We start from the raw sequence: 17969 nt of genomic DNA, 5'->3' as shown, positions 1-17969 counted from the left end.
CTCTGCCGGAAGCTGGCTTGGCACTGAGCCAGTTTGGATTCTTCTTGAGTCTGGGAAAGAAGTGAAATGCTGCTCACCCCAACGCCTTAGCTCTCCTGACCCCATCCCTGTATGTTAAAAACCTGCTCTTCTAAACTTGGGTTCTACCTAATCCTCCTAAGCATGGCTGGTGGCCCTGGGCACCTCAATCCCTCTGCCTCAGTCTGTGAAGAGAAACTTCAGAGGCTGGGCGTTGGGCATCTCTGGTACAGAGAGCCACAGTACTGGCTGGCAGCCATAGACCACTCCACAAAGAACCTGGCATTATTCAGCTATTTATTCTGCCAATATATATATATATTTTTTTTGGTTTTTGGGCCATACCCGGTGATGCTCATGGGTTACTCCTCGTTATGTGCTCAGAAATCGCTTCTGGCTTGGGGGACCATATGGGACACCGGGGATCGAACTGTGGTCTGTCCTGGTTCAGCCACGTGCAAGGCAAACGCCCTACCATTGCGCTATTGCTCCGGCCCCATAATTTGTCTTAAGCTCCGAAATATACAGGGTCTGTGATGATTCATCTTCAGGGCCCAGCCTGCAGCTGAAGCTCAGGGCTAGCTCTCCTGTAGCTCCCCATGTTTGATCCAACTCCCCTGGGTTTAACCCCTGAGACAGCACAACCCCCCCCCCCCCTCCACACATACACACAATCTCTCTCCTCATGAACTCTAACAGAACAGAGAGTATATAATTTGATTTTATGTTTAGAAGATGCGAGAGATGCAATGAAGGAAACTTTCTTAGTTTGGGTAAAATTTTCATTAGGCCACAGCTTTCAAGTTTATTATAACAATGAAGTCACATGAGATGAGAGATGTCTAGAGCTTAAATTGAGGATCTCAGATCCCTTCATACAAATCATGGGTAGTTGTTAAGGGCTCTACTCCTTGTGACTTAAACTTCTGTTATGGTCCAGCTTTGGATGCTGCAGGGACTTTTTGTGCGTTTTTAAGTTTGTTTTGGTTTGGTAGTGGTGTGTGGTGAAACTAGGATCTCATGCATGGAAGGTACATGCTCCACCACAGACATAACATTCGTGACCCAGGACTCTGCATTTTAGACACTATGGAAGTTTGTGTATGTAAACATTTTATGGGATTATTATGTTGCTGACCCTACCCTGATCGGTGATTGTGCCCTACCCTAGGGTGACCTGGCATTCTGCCCCCACCCTAGGGTGGTAACTGATTCTGCTCCCACCATTGGGTGGTACCTGGTTCTGGGGGATAAAAACAAGGGTCTGTGGAAGGTGGGGGGCTTTTAGGCTGGAACTGATGCTGAGGCTTTAGACTTCAGTCTCGTCCATCGAATAAAGCTAATATTTCCACAAGCCTGACTGTCTGCTAGCTGTTTACCTGCCACTTCACCTCAGAACCGCCGGCTGAACAGGGTGGCAGACGCGTGCTCCGAGCTGAAGGGGAAAGACCTCATCCTCCATCCCTCCATCAGTCAACCTCTTCAGGGGTTGACTTGCAACATGGAAGATTCTTACTCACTTGCTCAGAGGTTACTCCTGGCTTTGCACTAAGGAATTGGCAAAGTACCTTCCTTGCTATATCATCTCTCTGACCCTGGAAGTTCACCCTCTTATTGTCACTGTGTAAAAATGCCCATATGGTCCCTGCTTAGACCCTCAGCCAAATTTTGTTTGGCCTGTAAGTGCTGTGTATGTGGTGCACTTGTGTGTGTGTGTTTTGTAACAAGTGCCTAGGAGTTAAGGTGTGCACAATCTCTACAGTCTTCCCTTTTATAAACCCTGACAATTTAATAAAACATGTCTCTCACAAAATTTTTTAATTATTTATTTTACTGACATACCATGATTTAAAATAAGTCTTACTATTAATGCTTTAGAATACAGTGTCTCTGCAGCACAGCTGACACAACTTCCCCCTCCACAACCTCCATGTAATCTCCTCTTTTTTTTTTTTTTTTTTTTTGGTTTTTGGGTCACATTCGGCAGCACTCAGGGTTTACTCCTGGCTCCAGGCTCAGAAATCATTCCTGGCAGGCTCAGGGGACCATATGGGATGCCGGGATTCGAACCAATGACCTTCTGCATGAAAGGCAAACGCCTTACCTCCATGCTATCTGGTCCGTAATTTCCTCTTTTTATCCCTCCTACCACAGCACCCACCCACCTCTTGCTAACAGATTTAGTTTTATAGGCAGAGCCTCAGAATCTATTGGCCATTGTTGATTCCCTTGTGTTTCTTCTTTCTACTCCATGTAAGAGTGAGATCATCCAACATGGATGTTGATGCCTCTTGCTCAAGTCCCTCAGTTTCAGTGATATCTACCAATTACAGGCAAATTGTTGTGCATTGCAAACTTTCACCCTTTTTAAAAGATGAGTAATATTCCATTTCCACTATGTATAATGCTTTCAGCTTCCTTGTTGGGTATTTGGGCTTTTTTTTTTTTTTTTTTTTTTTTTTTAGATCAAGGCAGTAGTGACTTAATGCTGTGATAAGCAGAAGAGCAAAACATCATCTTTAGAAATCCATGAGATTTCTAAACCTCTCTACCTCTGCCTGACATCTCCAGGGCCTTCTCAGAGATGGAGGTGTTGTGGGGGGAGGGTATGGGGGTGGCCCAGTGATGGGTGTCATCTTACTGTTGGCAGCCCAGAGCCACTAGAAAGCCTTCTGTAAGGAAAGGGTGGGGAAATCCCAGGGAACAGCGCTTGCCAGATGCCAGCCTGGCTTTTGATTTGTAACTTTTCTGCCTGGGGATGCTAGTGTGGGGGCTGGTGCTCTGGAATCAGCTTAGAGGACCAAGGGGGGCAGTTAGCTGCTGGAGCTCTGACCCCTGCCTGACCTCAAACCTGACTAGCCTCTCCCAGGCCCAGAGGGAACAAAGCAGAGCAGGACAAAAATGGATTGAGGCTTCTGTTCTCTGTTGCTCAAGGTGGCACCTCTTAGACAACTTCAGGATTATGGTACTTAAGTCAGAGTTGTGGGGTATCACTGAACTAGTGACTTTATTGATTCTTCTTCCAGAAGACTCCATATGCCTTTGTCCCCCACTCATCCAACAGTGATAAAATAATGTTGAATTCAGCATCTGGAAAGAAATTCCTGACTGGCTGGCTCAATGTGTTTGACTTCTGTGAGGTGAAATGAATGTGGGCTAGAGCTAGAAGCATATAGCAATTCTCTGCTCTAGCCTTTCCTCTAGGTAAACTGAGGCTTGGTCAGTTCCGGGTCTCTTAAATCCTCATGTTAAAATGCTATGCCTATTAAGCCGCTGTCTTGATGTAATTCTCTACCAGTCTTATTCTCTGTCTCCCTCCAGTGCAGTATTTTGCATCCCTTACTCTACAGTACCAATTTGCAGTCCTTTTTTGTTGTTGTTGTTGTTGGGGGGAGCAGGATTTTAGATGAGATGGTGCCATGGCAGGGTGGAGTCTAACTCACCTCTGCATTCCTCCACAGAGGTCTGATCTGAAGCAGGATTGGATGAGTAAAGAAGAGCAAAAAGCAAGTATACAGCAGTCACAGCTAATCCCTGGCTGCTCCTAGTCCCCATGGCACTGGTATTAGCCTCGAGAGGAAGTGAGAAGAACTTACATGCCATGATTTCAGTGTGCTAGGCATGGTGCCAATACTTCTGAGTGTATATTCTTCACAACCATCAGCAGAGAAGAGAGTATTATCTGCATTGAACCGACAAGGAAACATCTTGTGTTAAGAGGCTCATAACTTCTCAGGGCCAGGCTTTGGATCCGAGGACAGGCCTTGAGGCCCAAGGGACCAGGAAAACTGGGGGTTTTACTGGGCACTTGGCCTTGTGCCCAAACACCTCCCTCACTACTTTAATCTGGAAACTGTTCCACGTGCACTAGAAAAGAATGTTTTGGCTTTTGGGGGGTAAGCCACCTCATCTATATCCATTAAGCCCTTCTCTTCCATTTCTTCCTTCAAAGCAAGTATTTCCTGACTGGACTTTGGTCCTTTGTACTTTAGCTGGAAACATCTTCTCCAAGAACCCAAGAAAGCAAACAGGAGGGCAATCCCTGCTTTATATTGTGGGGAAACTGAGTCAGAGACAGTGACAGAGCTTCTTGGCCTAAAGCCCTAGGCTGGTTCTTTTGGAGAAGAATCCAGGCAAGGGGGCCTGGTTCCCAGCTGAAGGAATTTGGTGTCCACCTCAGTATGGTGGGGATCACAGACCAAGGTAGGGTTTCCTCAGGGGCGTAGGGAGGGTACCTCTTCCGGTTTGCTTGTTAATGTTTTGGGACACCCCTCCCCGCACCAAGGCGAACCAACCAATTATCAGCTGCCTCCAGCCAGACTGATCTCTTGTATCCAAAGGCAAATCTCTTAGGAGGCTTCCGGTGGAGGCTGGGGGCGGGCGGGGGTGGGGGGGGGGGAGGACTGGGGCTAGCAGGGCTCTCTCCAAACTTGGTCCCCGGGTTCCATATCTATTATTCATGATGTTTACTAGAGTGAGCAAAGGAGAGAAGTGAAGAGGTCTGGAGAGGAAGGCTGAGGGGAAGCCGAGGCAGGATAGTTAGTCCTGAGGTCCCAAAACTTCTGGACAGGAAGTAAGTGTCTGGGAGCCTCCAAAGTCAGGGACGTGGTGACTTGGCTACCTGCACAAGGAGCCCCAACCCACCCAACCCCTCGCTGGACTGACTGGAACGAGAGACGAAACGACACTTCTCCCGCGGTAGGGGCAATCACTGAACCCCGCCGACCCTGGGATTCCTCATCTGCAAAACGGAGTCTCAGTACCTGCTATATAGAGGATGCAGGGTATTAGGAGCTAAGTCCAAATTGCCCTGCATGCACATCTGGAGTTCAAAAATTTGGAAGCTCTCTGAGGGGGACAGGGAGCTCAAAAGCATTGCCAATCTAGTCCACTCTCTCTGGCCGACTAGAGGCCAGGGATCCTGAACTCATTTGCTACTATTCTTAAAATAATAATAATAAAAATAATAATAACCTCAGCAAACTCGCCTGACTGGCAGCTTGGGGCAAGGCGGAACGGAGCCAGAGTCAGGGCCAGAAAGACGAGCGCTGGGCGGAAGGCGCTATGGGCTTCTCCACCGTTGTCAACCCTAGGCGGGAGGTTGGGGAGAGGGGTCGCCCGGGGCTCCTGCTGGCCGCCCCTCGGCCTCCCTGGAGCCCGTCTGGGCTTTTTGGAGGCGCCTCCTCGCTGCGCGCGGCGGGGCTGGACTCGAGTGGACGGCTCGGGCGTGGGGCCAGGAGCGCCCTGGAAATGGGCCGTTGGCGGCAGCAGGGCCGACGGCGCGGGAGTGGGGGCGGCGGGAGGGAGGCTGTGGGGGGCGGCTGGGCTGGAGCAGGGTCAACTTTCGGGCCCCGCTCTGCCTGCAGCTGCCCTTAGCGCCGGGCCCAGCCCGCCGGGCCGGGACGGAGGGGGCTGGGAGGAAAGCAAGTCCCACGAAGAAAAACTCGAAGCCGCGGCAGCACCGTGCAGGTCGGCCGGGCTGGAGCCGGCGGGGCGGGGCGGGGCGCCCCCGGAGCGGCCCCGCTCGGCCCGGGGTATAAATGCGGCGGGTGCAAAGCGGAGAGGCGCGCGGAGAGCGGCTGCCTGGCCTCGCCTCGCCTCGCCTCGCCTCCCGGGCCGCCCCTGCCAGTCCGGGGCGCGGGAGCACGCGTGCGCGCGCCCGGGCCCTTCCAGGCAGGCTGCTTGTAAGATGAGTGAAGAAGCAGGTGGGGGAGCGGGGAGGCAGAGCGAGCGCGCGAGGGGAGCGCCAGCGCCGAGCGCCGCTCACTTGGAGCGCGGCGAGCTAGCGAGTCGAGCCTGATCCATGTCCCTCGCTGTCTCCCTGCCAGGCGCGCGAAGATGATGGCCATGAACGCCGCCAAGCAGCCGTTCGGCGTGCACCCGGCGCTCCAAGAACCCAAATTCTCCAGCCTGCACTCCGGCTCCGAGGCCATGCGCCGAGTTTGTCTCCCGGCCCCGCAGGTACGTTCGTCGTGGAGCCTAATTACCGCTTTAAGGCACTTTTTTTTTTTTTTTGACAGGCACTTGGCTTCATGTTTTTTTCATGTCGCCCAGAACAATCGCTGCTGTCGGAACCCCTCTCTTGGTCTCTCTCTCTCTCTCTCTCTCTCTCTCTCTCTCTCTCTCTCTCTCTCTCTCTCTCTCTCTCTCTCTCTCTCTCTCTCTCTCTCTCTCTCTCCCTCTCTCTCTCATGCCTCTGATCCACGCACGTCTGTTCCAACAGTGCCTCTGCCTCCATATTAATTTTTATGACCTGGGCTTTGAGGAGAGGCATCTCTGTAGCTGCAAAATGTGTTTCAATCCTGACTTGACAGTATTCCCCACTGACCGCGCCGTGCGCCTTCTCGCTTGCAGCTGCAGGGCAATATATTTGGAAGCTTTGATGAGAGCCTGCTGGCACGCGCCGAAGCTCTGGCGGCGGTGGACATCGTCTCCCACGGCAAGAACCACCCGTTCAAGCCCGACGCCACCTACCATACCATGAGCAGCGTGCCCTGCACGTCCACCTCGTCCACCGTGCCCATCTCGCACCCGGCCGCGCTCACCTCGCACCCGCACCACGCGGTGCACCAGGGGCTCGAGGGGGACCTGCTGGAGCACATCTCGCCCACGCTGAGCGTGAGCGGCCTGGGCGCCCCCGAGCACTCGGTGATGCCCGGCCAGATCCACCCGCACCACCTGGGCGCCATGGGCCACCTGCACCAGGCCATGGGCATGAGCCACCCGCACGCCGCCGTGGCCCCGCACAGCGCCATGCCCGCGTGCCTCAGCGACGTGGAGTCGGACCCGCGCGAGCTCGAGGCCTTCGCCGAGCGCTTCAAGCAGCGGCGCATCAAGCTGGGGGTGACCCAGGCGGACGTGGGCGCGGCGCTGGCCAACCTCAAGATCCCCGGCGTGGGCTCGCTCAGCCAGAGCACCATCTGCAGGTTCGAGTCGCTCACGCTCTCGCACAACAACATGATCGCGCTCAAGCCCGTGCTGCAGGCCTGGCTGGAGGAAGCCGAGGCGGCCTACCGGGAGAAGAACAGCAAACCCGAGCTCTTCAACGGCAGCGAGCGCAAACGCAAGCGCACGTCCATCGCGGCGCCCGAGAAGCGCTCGCTCGAGGCCTACTTCGCCATCCAGCCGCGCCCGTCGTCCGAGAAGATCGCGGCGATCGCCGAGAAACTGGACCTTAAAAAGAACGTGGTGAGGGTCTGGTTCTGCAACCAGAGACAGAAACAAAAACGAATGAAGTACTCGGCTGTGCACTGACTGCGGCGGGACGCCGCGTCCCGCGTCTGGAGAGCTGCGGGTTTGCCGCCCCTTTCCCCCACCCAGCCCGGGAGCGGGAGCCGCTGCCCCGGGTCTCCGAGGCGGTTGCTGGCAGGTCAGGCTCTCTCCCTGCAAGCCATCAACTTGTCCCCTCTCCCCCGCCCGGTTGCCTCCCGGCTTTCTCTTTCTCTCTCCTATCCCCCTTTTCAGTTCCCATCAGGAAAGTTTCGGCGCTAATTAATAAAAGGAAAAAAAAAAAAGGGCAAAACAAACAAACAAACAGATGCGCGAAGGGCCAGGTGGACCCGGTGGGCGCTGGCCGTGGTGCTGAAACTCGCGCTGGCCTAGGCCTAGGCTGCCCTGGGACCAACCAAGGGCAGGAACTCTGAGATGCGGACGGTGAATTGGCCGGAATGCACGACTCTGGGGCGAAGGCGCCCCTTTCGCTAGGAAAAAGGGATACAAAGATGGGAGGGCAGCGGTAAATAGGAAAGCAAAATCAAACTGGCACAAACACGGACCGGAGGTTGATTTAGAGTCTGTAAAATGCCCGTACGCATTCCAAGGAGAGCCCTGTACTCTCTTCCCGCCCAAACTGTATCCAACTTATCCTTAGGTTTGCTGTAAATTTCCCCCTGGTAGCATGGATTAGATTGGGGAGGCCGATGCCGAAGTTGCATTTTCGGAGCTATTCTCAGTAAGTCGTGCTCTTGAAGCCCTGGTTCCAGTTCTGCGATGGAAAATGCTGGAATCCCTTAGCTGTTGGCAAGCAGTGGGCGTCACCTCCTTGGGTCCATTCTCCTAGTGTAGTTCCTCTCCAGCTGCGGGAGAGTAGGGTGTTGGACTGAGGACTCTCTGACCCCGGAGGGCTCCGCTGCTCCGTCCAGACTCCAGCAAGCCGTCACAGAGGCTCGAAAGTCATTGTAACTTTTCAGAATCATATGCAAGTCTTTCCAAGACCTCTAACCTCGTTCCTCTTTCACTGTTGTTGTTAGCATTGTTATTTATTATTATTGAACGCTGCTTCTTTCCCTTTCCCTTCTATGGGTCTAGATGCGTGGAAGTTCAATGATAGTTTTTGGGCATAACGAAGGGCCAGTATTTTCCCCGGGTCCTTCTCATCCAGCGCCCCTGGTCAAGTCCCATCTTTTTTTTTTTTCCTTCTTCTTTTGTTGCTCTGTGTATTTTGCGTTTTGCTGTGTGATCTTTGATTTCATTCTCCAAATAGAGACTAATAAAATGTTGTGTTATCTCCTCTCTCCCCCTCTCGAATTAACTTCTACAATAAATGCTTTATTTTTCAACCCGAATCGCAGTGCTTTTCTTTCTCAGAGGCGTGAGAATTCAGAAAGCTGGGCAGCTGTCACTTGGAACCACAGTCTTTCTCCATGTCTTCCCCTATTTCTTCCATTCCACCCGCTCACAGGGATTTCCTTCGTCCGTGGAGCTCTGGCCCCTGGTCTCTTGGACTTAGGTTCCAGGACACTTGACTTAAGGCTTCCCCCCCAGGGTACCAACATGGCTGTTCTAAGCTTGATTTAACAAACTCTGACTGGTGGGAGATTGAACCCCCCCACACACACACACTGTCTCCACTCATTGGCTGAACCAGCCTACAGCCACTTTATTAACTTCTCTGGCTGAACTTGGGGATGAAGATGCAAACACCGGCCTCACCAGGCTGTTGAAACTAAGTTGCTTTTTAAGGCCCTTCTGATAGTTTTCAGCACTTTCAAATGATAATGATTTAATCAGTTAGGTAGGAGGTGAGGGGATAAATTAAACACCCCCCTCAAACCCAGAGAGATATAATTTTAGTTGGAACAGGAGTTGAGTGGGGTTTTCTTGTAGGGCAAGTGGTCCTCAGAAATTCATTAGTAACCCACCAGGGTAAGCAGACTATCTGCTTTCTCTGGGGAGTGTGTGTGGATGTGAGGGGGAAACTAAAAGAAATAGATGATCCCCAAACCTATACGTAGTGAGTGCTCAGTAAATGAGAGTTTCCATCTCTTCTTCGATTCCTTCTAAAAGGCAGGGGGAGGGGAATCTTTTTGTGAGCTGCAAAAAAAAATCCCTTCACTTAAAAACCACCATTATTTAAAAAATCATTTAAATCACCATTTATTAAAAAATCATCATTTATTTAAAAATCATCATCTAAATTCAGGAGGTCCTCCGCACATTTCTCTTGGCCTAAAAACAACTCGGGGAGTCTCCAACCTCTGGCCCGAAATTTGGATTCCAGCGAGTCTCCTTTCCCTCTGCGCAGTGCGCCCCCTACCACAAAAGCAAAACAGTGGTCGCCCACAACCTCCCGGCTTCAGCCCCTCGCCCCCGTCTGGTTGTAACAGCCCCAGCGATTCCTCCACCTCCCTCTCCACCGGGCGTCCTTTAATAATAAATGCCCTTATGCCATTACATTATATTGTGGGTTTTGAAAATTTAAAATACGGCTGATGCAATATTAATTGCCTATAGTGGTATAAAACACAGGGCCGGAGCCCAGCCGGGTTGCAGAGGAGGCGGCCGCGAGCGTCCCGCGCCGGAGAGAAGCGTTCCGGGCAGAGGCGCGTTCTCGGGCTGCGAGGCTTCCTGCAGGTAAGAGTTGACGGCGTTTCTGGCCTGGGCAGGAACTTGAGCTCCGCCTCCAGCTTCTCCAAAAGTTCCCTGCTTGGTTGCTATTTACTTTCTTTCTTTCTTTCTTTTTCTTTTTTTTTTTTTTAATTAGTAACCTCAAAAGTTTGGGAGAGTCTTTTGGAGAAGCGAGAAGTTCGCTAATTAGATTCCAGAAACAGCTCCGGTTGGAGTCTCATCTTCAGGCTCATCACCAGGAGCCTCATCTTCGCGCTTCTGCGCTTCGTCCCGGTGCAGGCGGTGGAGACTGGGGCCCGCCAGAGCGCGCCGCCTCTTTTGACCCCTTTCTATCCGCGGGCCGGAGCGGTGACCGGGGTGCACCACACGTACCATCCTCAGAGCGCGCCGGGCCGGCGCCGCCGCCGCCACTCTCTTTGGGCTCCTCCAGGAAGCCACTGGGGCTGTGGTTTCTCCGGAATGGTGCAGTCGCCTTTGCCCATTTGTCTGGTGAAAGCACACAGTGCTTGGGCTGGGGACAGAGGCCTGTGGTGGACATCCTGGTGGGGCATTGCCTAGCCACGTGATCTTGGGCAAGTCACATTCTGCCCTGCCCCCTATCCCAAGCCTTTGCTAGTGGCTTTAGAATCTCTTCAAAATTCTCTTGAAGAATCGTTGAAACGGTTTTCCTTTTCCAAATTCTACCGATTTGCATCAGTCCCTGTCCAAGGAATTTCCTTTAAATCGTACTAAGAGGAAAGTGGGGTGCGTCTCCAGGCTTATAGGCAAAGCTGAATCAGAACTAGGCCTTTGAGAATCCTCTGCGGGAATGGACCCAGGTGATGGCTCAAAGGGATGCAGGCATCAGCCAGCAAGGAAGAAGCCCTTAGCAATCAGCTGGGAGAACAGGCTGTGAGGTCGATGGAGTCACTTCCTTTTGGACTTGAGTTGAGTTAGTGCCCAAGTTTGTTCATCCCCTTTTCCGTCCTGTGCCCAGTGTCCAGTCTGCAGGTCAATAGTTCCAGAACGAAAGAATAAATGAGTGAGATTTTATTTTTGTAAACACAGAAGCTTTTCTGGGTTGAATCCACTCGGTCTTCTAAGTGTGGAGACCACCAAGGAGAGATGAATCTCCTTGGCTTTGGGGCTGGCACTAGCTGCCTCTTCAGTTTCCACTAGCAGTTAGTTTGTTCCTGTTGAAATGAGGTAGGTTGGGCCTCACATTGGGGTCAGTGTAGATAGGGATGGGGTGATGTTGGTGATTGGGGGAACCTAGAAAAATCAGGAAACGACCAGGGGGTGATTTCTGCCCCACTAAGTGGGATGGACTTTGCATCTTGGTCCTGATGTTTCCTGCCGAGAAGGAAGGAGTTTCAGACCCAGACTGTGAACCTTCCTATTTCTCCTCTGTGAAGAAGGGGCACTCTCTGAGGCTTGGGTTTGCACCACTGGAGGTGATGGAGATTATATTTCAGGATCAATCTGATGATCAGGCCCAGGGGCTGACACTAAGGATGACTGGAACATACGTCTCTGGAACAAACATATTGCTGCTTGGAAAAGTGAGGTGTGGCGTCACAAGGTAAATTAAGGCCATGGAGTCAGAAGGAAGAACGTTCTCCCTCTACAAGCTACAGTCTGTTCCTGCTAACAGGAGCCAAGTAGCAATGCCAACTAGCCTTGAGGGAAAGGCACCCCCCTTAGTACACTCTGCACCCCTGCTTCTGAAGGGGAGGCAGAACGCATGGATCTGGGGTCCCCCCACGCAGTTGGAGCCCCAGTCCTAGAACTCCTGCTCTGTTCCAAAGCAAAGTGAACTCTAAGGGGTCAGGATTCTTGAGAGAAGGAGTTAATGGAAGGAGGAAGTGTGGAATGGGGGGTCTCCGACTTTACCTTTGGGGTACCGGCATCACAATGCAATAGTGGGAGGGAGGAGAGCCTGTCTATGCCCTTCTTTTGGCAGGAATTGTAGCCCATAAAAGGGAGGAGGAATTTTGCTCCAATCCGACAGCTCTTTGCTAATTTGGTTTTGTTAGTTTTGGGACCACACCCGAAGTTTTCAGGATCTACTTCCTGGCTCTGTGCCTAGCTGGGCTAGGAGAGATCAAATAGGCCGGGTAGTCTACGATTGCATCCAGGTCGACTGCGTGTAAGACAAGTGCCCTTCCTGCTGTCCTATATCTCTAACCCTACTTCCTCATTTGTTTTCTTTCTTGGTTCTCATCGCCCCTTGATAACTCCTTATTAATTTATCTAACGGGAAATATACTTGGGACAAGCATGTTGCAGCCTGCCCACCTTCCCCAATATCCCAAACACCCAGGGACTCTCACAGCGAAAACATCCCACATGTTGAATAAATGAATAAAAGTGCCTAAACTTGCCAGAGGGCTGCCTCCAGGCTGCCTCCACCCGGTAATGCCCTAAGCCTTCTCTGTGCATCAGTTTATGTCTCTAAACACCACCACGAGTAGACGCCATTCCTAAGCCCATTTTACAGATGAGAATTTACAGGCATCTTAGTGTAGCTTCCTCAGAGCAAGAGGTGAACACAAGCAGTTTGGCCGAGAGACGTGATGAAACCCCGTTTTTTATTGGCGTCATCTATCGGCAAGGGAAACCCAAACTTGGCCGCGGGAGGCGCGGGGATGGAGCAGGGGCGCTTTGGGCTTAGCGCGTCAGATCTGGGAGCCAGCCGCAGTCTAGCGGGGTCCCAGCGCGCTGCTCTCGTTCAGCCTTTGCGGCTCTGTCCCTCACGATCCTTGTCGCCCTCAAGTCTGGATCTCCCTCTAACTTTAGATCTTGCATCCCTCTAACTTTAGAGGGGTGGATACCGTGACTTTGCCTCTCCCCAAGTGCAGAAGCGCTGTGGACCCCGAGAGAGCCCCGCTCCCCAGTTTTCACGCACCGCGGTAGGAGGAACCCCTCCTCCAGCCCCTCCTGGTAACCCCCCCGCAGTCGGGGGAATCTGACTCCGGCTTCGATCGCTCCTTTCCGATCGGGTCAGGTTTCCCAGCGCCCTCCCTCTTCCCCTCGACGGCCGCGAAGCGCCTGCGGATCCCCGGGCTCCCCGGCGGGGTCAGGGGTCGTCCGTCTCCCGGCCGCGGCCTCCGATGGGGGCTTCCCGCTGCAACGTTCCAGCTCGGGGAGCTCCCTGAAGGGAGGGCCGTTTCCGGAGACAGCCCCGGGCGGCGCGGCGCGGGCTCCTCCCCACTCCCCCCGTCCTCGCCCGGCGCCTGCGGCTTTCCGGGCTTGCAACGTCTGTTCCTCTCCCGGGCCAGGTCGCCGCCGAGCGTCGGTTCTCGGCATCGGAGACCACCTGTCGCGCTCCCTTTGCATTTGGGGATTTCACCTACACCTGCAATCGCAGGTTGCATTTGGCCCTTCTGTCGGCCAAATGAATATTTTGTTGTGCTGTGGGGTGTGTCATGACGACGCACGCTTTACTTTTGAGTTAGGTAGGCGCCATAATTTACAAAGATCTTGGGCCACATTCCCAGCCCCAGCCCCAGTATTGCTCTTCTGCTCAGTCTCCGCCCGCCTCTCCCCAGCACACACGCTTCAGCCCAATTCCAAGTTGGAACATTCCCCCTTTCGACAGGAAACCCCCCATCCCCACCCCGTGCTTCGGGCTCTGCCAGGCTGCTTACCTCCTGGCAGAGATAGTTAATGTCCAGCCCTCATAAATCGAGACCATAAAAAGCTTACTTTCATATGCACTCAATTTCTACCAAACCTAAACTAATTGCATAAATTCCTTTAGGCCACTCAGCGCTGCTCTAGGGGCCAGAATCTGATCAATTAGTCATTAGGCACTCCATTAGCTGCCTCATAGAAATGTCTCCTGTCGATTTGCTTGTAATTGAATGAATAAAAAAAGGGTACAATTATTAGCACAGAGGCTCACAATGAGGAGAGGTCAATTTTATTCAAATCTTCTAAAAATGTCTTAATCTAATAGTAATAACAATAATAACGATAATTAGAAGGCATTTAAAACTCCAGCCATTCCGAGCCTCTGTCCGTGTCCTTAGGAAGACTGAGGCTCACCTGAATCCGTTAGGAGAATCTTCCTCCCTCTCTCCCACACTTTGCTTCAGTTTCTCTCCCTGTGAACGGAATTGGTGAGAAGTGACTCTTTTTTTTTTCTTTTTGATTGGTTTTATATTTGATCAAAGGAATTCCTGGACTGGGAAGATAACTCAAAGGGCCAGAGTGGATACATTGCATGTAGGAACTTCGGACTCAGTATCTGGTACCCTAGGAAGGACTTTATCCAAATCAACTTTGCCAGGAATAGGCCACTATCACAGCAGGTGTGGCCTCAAACTCCTCTCTCTCTCTCTCTCTCTCTCTCTCTCTCTCTCTCTCTCTCTCTCTCTCTCTCATTTAGTTCTGGGACATAGTTTAAACAGTCAATACATTGGGCCTGGAGCAGGTAAGGTCTTGCCTTTCTTGTGGCCAACCTGGGTTTGATCTTCGGCATCCCATATGGACGGACCCCCAAGCACTATCAAGAGTGATCCTTGAGTGCAGAGCCAGGAGTAAATTTTGAGCACAGCTGGATGTGGCTGTAAAACAAAAAACAAATAAGCAAAAACAAGCATTTAGTACAGAGGAACAATTTAAACAATGCCCACTTGGGGCCGGGCGGTGGCGCTAGAGGTAAGGTGCCTGCCTTGCCAGCGCTAGCCTTGGACGGACCGCGGTTCGATCCCCCGGTGTCCCATATGGTCCCCCAAGCCAGGAGCGACTTCTGAGCGCATAGCCAGGAGTAACCCCTGAGCATCACTGGGTGTGGCCCAAAAACCAAAAACCAAAAAAAAAAAAAAAAAAAGAATGTAAACAATGCCCACTCATTGCCACTTGTAATTTGGGGGATGTAGTTTGGGCCACATCCAGGCAGTGCTTAGGGGCTACTCCTGGGTCTGAACTCAGAAATCATACCTGGCAGGATCAGGGACCATATGAAATGCTGGGGATTAAACCCGGGTTCATCCTGGGTCAGTTGTGTGCAAGGCAAAGGTCCTGAGGCCCTGAGGTATTGCTCTGCCCCCCCCCCCCCTTACCATGTGTAACTTTTGGAAGTTAATGACATGTCTTAATGACATATTTCTGGCACTTTCTCATCCTAAAATTCAAAGTCTGTTTGTTATTCTTTTGATTAAATGACACAAAATTTAAATAAAAAAAACTAAAAGTGTTGCAGTGAAAAGTCTTTCTCACCATTTTTCTGTTACTAATTCCCTTTGTTAAAGGCAGTTTTTTTTTTTTCTTTTCTATTTCTTCTATATACTACAGGGACATTTTCTTGGCCACCATTTCCTGGTTTGCCAATCTTAGTCACTGTGCATTAACTTCTGGGCTGTCATCAGAAAACTAGAGATTTAGCATCTTGAATAATCTTGCCACAGCATGAATCTTAAAATGTTTTATAAAACCAATAAATTAAATATATGGCATAAATAGATACTTAAAAATTCTGAGTCCTTCCTTATGGTCCAAAGTTAATGTGAAGGTGTAGACACCACGATGTGTAAAAATTGCCTACCCACAAAACCACAGAGTATTTATTGGGTGATTTAAGTTCTGTCTCCTTTTTCCAAATGAAACTTAAGGCATTCCATGTAGCTCTATTGTAGGTTCCTTGAGGTATTGAATATTTCAGATCATAGAGCACTCGATCTTATTACATTCTTATTAATAATTCCTCTTAGGGCCTTGAGAAGTATCTCAATGGACTGAGAAATCCCAGTACTTCATGGTTCCTCAAACTGGGAGTAACCCTTGAGCGATAAATCCATCTTACTTCCCCCAAATATTCCCCTGTCTCAAGTAGGAGGAGTTTTTCTGGTTGTAAGTAACTGTGAGGAACTGAAGACATCTGTTAATTCACCTTGGGAGTGGGGATTGAGCATCAGACTATACAGACTCCAGCTAATAGCCCACATCTGAGGAAACCAAAAGCTGTGGAGTGCTCACTCTATTCTTCCTCAGAGAGAATTAAAAAAATAATTACTTTATTTAAATACCATGGCTACAAGCTTGTTCATAATACAATTTTTTTTTCTTTTGCGGCTGAGTACCAAATTATTAGGCTGTTACTAGTGGGCCACCCAGATATATGGGTGCAAAGTAAGAAGAAGGCAAGAGGAAATGAATAGGAGGAGGAGGAAAAAAGAGAGGAGGGGGAGAGAGAAGGAGAGAGGGACGAGGGAGGGAGAGATGAAGGTAAGAAAGGGAGGGAAGGAGAAAGGAAGACAGGGAGAGGGAGAGAAGGAGAGAGAGATGAAGAGAGGGAGAGAAATGAAGAAGAGAAGGAGGGAGAAAGAAAAGGAGAGGGAGAGGGAGAGAGGAAGAGGAGAGAGAGATGAGAGGGGAGAGAAAGGAGGAAAGAGGTAAAGAGGGAGGTAGAGGGAGAGAGAGGGAGAGAAAAGAGCTCATAATACAATTTTTTATAATTGCCAAGTTGTTCATGATTGAGTTTATTTATTTTTTTCATGATTGAGTTTTAATCATACAATACCTCTCCAATACCTCTCACCAGTGAACATTTCCCACCACCAATGTCCCTAGTTTCCCTTCCCCCTCCACCCCTGCCTGCCTCTGGGGCAGAAATTTTTGTTTTGTTTTGTTTTGTTTACTAGGTAGCGCTCAGGGGTTCCTCCTGGCTCTATGCTCAGAAATTGCTCCTGGCAGGCTCAGGGGACCATATGTGATGCCAGGATTTGAATCACTGACCTTCTGCATGCAAGGCAAACCCCTTACCTCCATGCTATCTCTCTGGGCTGAGAAATAATTCTTCTTCTTCTTCTTCTTCTTCTTCTTCTTCTTCTTCTTCTTCTTCTTCTTCTTCTTCTTCTTCTTCTTCTTCTTCTTCTTCTTCTTCTTCTTCTTCTTCTTCTTCTTCTTCTTCTTCCTCTTCTTCTTCTTCTTCCTCTTCTTCTTCTTCTTCCTCTTCTTCTTTTTCTTCTTCTTCTTCTTCTTCTTCTTCTTCTTCTTCTTCTTCTTCTTCTTCTTCTTCTTCTTCTTCTTCTCTTCCTCCTTCTCCTCTTCTTCCTCCTCCTCTGCCTCCTCCTCCTCCTCCTCTCTCTCTTCCTTTGAAACACTGTGGTTTGTAATATTGTTACTGATATCATGCCTATCACCTATCTCCTTTCAGCACCCAGTTCTTGTCCAGTATAATCATTTCCAACTATCATTGTCATAGCAGTCCCTTCTCTGCCCTAACTGTACTCCCCTGATATTTGTGAGCTTCCTCCTTTAGACTGGTCCTCCTCCTGGCTCTTATTTCTGTTGTCAGACAGACTTTTAAGGGGAGATCTTAGTAACTGCTGGAGATGAACAAGAAGTTAGTGTTCTGCTTCAGGATGGAACAGAATTGAGTTCAGATCTCAGTAAACTTCTCTAATTGAGGAAAAAGCATGAATTAGAAGAAAGATTTACTGGGAGAAGTGGAATCCCTTTTGGCAAGCACATAGAGTAAGGCCTTGAGGGAATTGCCTGGAAATCCATGAAAGCTCGAGTTCTCATTTTTCTCTGTTCTAAGTGGTGCTGGCTAATCTATTCATTGCTCAGTATCCAACCCAAAATTGAAGAAATTGAACTGAACAGTGAATCTTTTTGTTGATTCGGATTTCCTTGAGATTTGGAGGGCAATTCTGTTCCAAACCTAGAAAAATACTAATTTCTTTATTCTTTTTTTGGTTTTTGGGCCACACCTGGCATTGCTCAGGGGTTACTCCTGGCTGTCTGCTCAGAAATAGCACCTGGCAGGCATGGGGGATTCGAACGAACCACCTTTGGTCCTGGATCGGCTGCTTGCAAGGCAAATGCCGCTGTGCTATCTCTCTGGGCCCCTAATTTCTTTATTCTAAATTTTAAAAACTGTAGATGGAACTTTGGGCTTCAGGCATGCAAACATGCTCTTGAGCTTTGAAGCCAGTCTCTGGTCTCTTGTTAACTTCCTTAAAAATTCAACCATGGATCTTCTGGGTCAATCCATGAATTTATATCCCAGGTGAAAAGCCCTCTAGACAAGGTCACTGAAGGCTATTCCTTGTGTGATTTGTTGAATTTACAGTCAAAGACCTGTAATCACTGAAGCCAGTTTAGCAACAGAGGAA

General features: G+C 50.2%; 1 protein-coding gene across 1 annotated transcript; it reads left to right on the top strand.

Moving 5' to 3' along the window:
* The first annotated feature begins 5856 nt into the window (after positions 1-5856).
* POU4F3 (POU class 4 homeobox 3) lies at positions 5857-7272 on the top strand. Its single transcript, XM_049786940.1, has 2 exons — positions 5857-5979; positions 6373-7272. Exons 1-2 carry the CDS (start codon positions 5857-5859, stop codon positions 7270-7272), a joined length of 1023 nt encoding a protein of 340 aa, XP_049642897.1.
* Positions 7273-17969: the final 10697 nt, after the last annotated feature.

The sequence above is a fragment of the Suncus etruscus genome, chromosome 14 (genome assembly GCF_024139225.1).
Source record: "Suncus etruscus isolate mSunEtr1 chromosome 14, mSunEtr1.pri.cur, whole genome shotgun sequence".
Lineage (NCBI taxonomy): Eukaryota > Metazoa > Chordata > Mammalia > Eulipotyphla > Soricidae > Suncus > Suncus etruscus.
The sequence above is the reverse complement of the archived record's forward strand: the minus strand, read 5'-3'. Positions and strand labels throughout refer to the sequence as shown.

What these genes read in the sequence shown, in the direction of transcription:
- POU4F3 (XM_049786940.1), top strand. Translation starts at nt 5,857, where the DNA reads ATGATGGCCATGAACGCCGCCAAGCAGCCGTTCGGCGTGCACCCGGCG. An exon ending in TTTGTCTCCCGGCCCCGCAG is followed by an intron (nt 5,980 to 6,372) that starts GTACGTTCGTCG and finishes TCTCGCTTGCAG; the next exon opens with CTGCAGGGCAATATATTTGG.